Below are 4,031 nucleotides of genomic sequence, written 5' to 3' on the forward strand. Positions count from 1 at the left end.
GCCACTATATAATTACCCTGAGGACACTGGTCGTTGTGACGCCACTATATAATTACCCTGAGGACACTGGTCGTTGTGACGCCACTATATAATTACCCTGAGGACACTGGTCATTGTGACGCCACTACCTGATACCTAATTAGAGGGAGATAATTACCCTGAGAACACTGGTCGTTGTGACGCCACTATATAATTACCCTGAGGACACTGGTCATTGTGACGCCACTACCTGATACCTCATTAGAGGGAGATAATTACCCTGAGAACACTGGTCGTTATGACGTCACTATATAATTACCCTGAGGACACTGGTCATTGTGACGCTACTATATAATTACCCTGAGGACACTGGTCGTGGTGACGCCACTATATAATTACCCTGAGGACACTGGTTGTTGTGAGGCCACTATATAATTACCCTGAGGACACTGGTCGTTGTGATGCCACTATTACTCTGCACCATTTCCACGTCACGTCGTTTACGTTTGAACATGATACCACAGCCTCCACACCCCCAATCAGTATCATCCTTTTTGGGCTCAGCAATGAGGTCAAACTCCTCCAGAGCATCCAATAACTGTCAACACAAATCATTTGCTGTGTAAACAACTGTTTCCTCCCTATATATATATATATATATATGGGAGGCAATTTCCAATAAATCCTTACATTATTTTCTTATTTAAAATTTAAAATGAAAGAAAAAAACCAAATCAAGGCAATATATCCTCATTAAAAGTTATGTTATTTCAATTTCCAGCTCTGTTCCTGGACTAAAGAATGGTTCATTGCAAATCTCACCGAGATCTATGTGCATGGTTGTATGGTTTTAGTGTTTGGATCTCAATTGTTTTGATGTAATGACCTGAGTATAAGTCCCCAGGGACGGGGCCAAAACCTTGACCTTATCCTTGTAGCATGCTTGTGTTGTTCCTTTATGTCTAGCAAGCACATAAATTATGGGATCTCAGCAAGAACATATATAAGGTCCCTCATCATAGAATATGAGACGGAAATTCTTCAATCTTTTCACCCATTATAGCCTGTGTTAAACTTTGACCCCAACATTAAACTTGACCGTTGACCTAAGTACAATACAAAAGAAAATTATTCACACTACTGATCTACACATCATATCCCCTGTGACCCTGAAAGTATGTCAAGGTCATTGAGTTGAGAACTCTCTATATCATCTCTATCCTAGGTACCTACTGGCAAAATACCATGACTCTGGGCTTTTAAGTTTTGAAGAAGAGGTTTAAAAAAAGTTTCTGATTTGCCATATAAATGAGTACTTTGAAAAGTTGAGAAATAAATCATATTTAAATAAAAAAACAACATTATAACCATTAACTAGAAGAAGGCATTATTGATAAAAAGAGCAATATTGAAGAGAGTTTGTAATGACTCCATTTTGGTATGCGATACTTACACACCTTTACTATGTATGATGTCCTGACTGTGCATGGATCTATATTCTAGGTATATGAAGCCAAGTTCAAAAGTGAAGTAAAGATTGCAATTTTCTTTCTTTCATTTTTTAACAGGACACAGCACCTTCTCATGATAATACCTTGATACCAAGTCTAGTGTCAACATATAAAACAATGGATGAGATAGCTCCAGAAACCTGAATTACTTCAACCAAGATCGAAGGTCGAAAGGTGAGGAGAGGTAATGATGACATCTTATTTATACCTACACACCAAGTCTAGTGTCAACATATAAAACAATGGACGAGATAGCTCCAGTAACCTGAATTACTACATCCAAGATCGAAGGTCGAAAGGTGAGGAGAGGTAATGATGACATTGTATTTATACCTACACACCAAGTCTAGTGTCAACATATAAAACAATGGACGAGATAGCTCCAGAAACCTGAATTACTTCATCCAAGATCGAAGGTCGAAAGGTGAGGAGAGGTAATGATGACATTGTATTTATACATATAGCTACACACCAAGTCTAGAGACCAAACATGACAGAGTGGTGAAGATATGCTCCTGATACGTATGCTTTTGCGTCTGGGGTCAAAAGGTTAAAAGGAAATCTGATGATAGACATTACTGCCATATTAATAAGTAATCAACAATCTGGTAAGTGACTTACATAAATGGATTGTAATATTTACTTGTATGACATGTATATTGTAACTCCTATATGCTATCTGTTGCATTTGGAAATAAAGAAATTGAAATTGAAGTGACATTCCTTTGTACATGGAGTGTGTCAGGTAAAATCTTGGCACACTGTAGATAATGTACCCGACACCTACCTGTGCTAGATCAATGTCGTTAGGCTTCCCCAGGAGTGCTGCTTTCTTGTCGATTGCGCTGACAAACACCACAGAGTTAGGATCCGACACCACTGTCATCTCAGCTACGTCCCCCACTTGTTTCAGGTTATTGTCAAAGCGGACATTCAACTAAAATGACAAAAAAATATCCCTTAACCAATCAGAATACGAAACAATCTCAAACCGTTAAGAATAAAGACAAAAGATTTACTCATGAAAAAAAAATTAAACTATGTTTTGTTGTCACTATTCATAATACCATGGAACACTTTACAACAGAACAGCTTCAGGAACATCCTACAAATACCTAGTAACTCAGATTGTATAACACTTTACAACAGAACAGCTTCAGGAACATCCTACAAAAACCTAGTGACTCAGATTGTATAGCACTTTACAACAGAACAGCTTCAGGGACATCCTATCAAAACCTAGTAACTCAGGTTGTATAACACTTTACAACAGAACAGCTTCAGGAATATCCTTCAAATACCTAGTAATCAGATTGTATAACACTTTACAACAGAACAGCTTCAGGAACATCCTACAAAAACCTGGTAACTCAGATTGTATAACACTTTACAACAGAACAGCTTCAGGGACATCCTACAAATACCTAGTAACTCATGATCAGATTGTATAACACTTTACAACAGAACAGCTTCAGGAACATCCTACAAAAACCTGGTAACTCAGATTGCATAACACTTTACAACAGAACAGCTTCAGGAATATCCTTCAAATACCTAGTAATCAGATTGTATAACACTTTACAACAGAACATCTTCAGGAACATCCTACAAAAACCTGGTAACTCAGATTGGATAGCACTTTACAACAGAACAGCTTCAGGAACATCCTACAAAAACCTAGTTACTCAGATTGTATAACACTTAACAACAGAACAGCTTCAGGGACATCCTACAAAAACCTAGTTACTCAGATTGTATAATACTTTACAACAGAACAGCTTCAGGAATATCCTTCAAATACCTAGTCACACAGATTGTATAACACTTTACAACAGAACAACTTCAGGAACATCCTTCAAATACCTAGTAACTCAGATTGTATAACACTTTACAACAGAACAGCTTCAGGAACATCCTTCAAATACCTAGTAACTCAGATTGTATAACACTTTACATCAGAACAGCTTCAGGGACATCCTACAAAAACCTAGTTACTCAGATTGTATAACACTTTACAACAGAACAGCTTCAGGAATATCCTTCAAATACCTAGTAATCAGATTGTATAACACTTTACAACAGAACAGCTTCAGGGACATCCTACAAAAACCTAGTTACTCAGATTGTATAACACTTTATAACAGAACAGCTTCAGGGACATCCTACAAATACCTAGTAACACAGATTGTATAACACTTTACAACAGAACAGCTTCAGGAACATCCTTCAAATACCTAGTCACACAGATTGTATAACACTTTACAACAGAACAGCTTCAGGGACATCCTACAACAAGAGGCCCATGGGCCTTAACGGTCACCTGAGTCTACAGTATTATTTTTTTTGTTGAAATATGTACCAATTTGAGTAAAAAATAGTAAAATGTTAACTTAACTTTGTCAGGACCATGAGCTGATCATTCCTAGACCAATTTTAAGTGAGATCGGCCTATTAGAATTTAGTAGCAAAATAGCGGCCATGGCAGCCAAATTGTATTTCTGATTGACCCGAAAAATAACAACACTTTGTCAGGACCATGAG

The 4,031-nt window shown here is 37.4% G+C and overlaps 1 protein-coding gene across 1 annotated transcript in view; it reads right to left on the reverse strand.

Annotated features, from left to right (window-relative positions):
* Window positions 1–406: 406 nt before the first annotated feature.
* The window catches only part of LOC110451305 (CD109 antigen-like), a gene marked incomplete at its 5' end in the record, with an annotated part of 299,728 nt that continues 296,103 nt past the window's right edge, over window positions 407–4,031 (reverse strand). Inside the window, 2 exons of the mRNA XM_021499236.1 lie at window positions 407–577; window positions 2,278–2,427. Coding sequence (XP_021354911.1) covers window positions 407–577; window positions 2,278–2,427 — 321 coding nt within the window. The remainder of the gene's footprint in view (window positions 578–2,277; window positions 2,428–4,031) is intronic.

This window comes from Mizuhopecten yessoensis, unplaced genomic scaffold, assembly GCF_002113885.1.
Source record: "Mizuhopecten yessoensis strain PY_sf001 unplaced genomic scaffold, ASM211388v2 scaffold5927, whole genome shotgun sequence".
In the NCBI taxonomy this organism is placed as follows: Eukaryota; Metazoa; Mollusca; class Bivalvia; order Pectinida; family Pectinidae; genus Mizuhopecten; species Mizuhopecten yessoensis.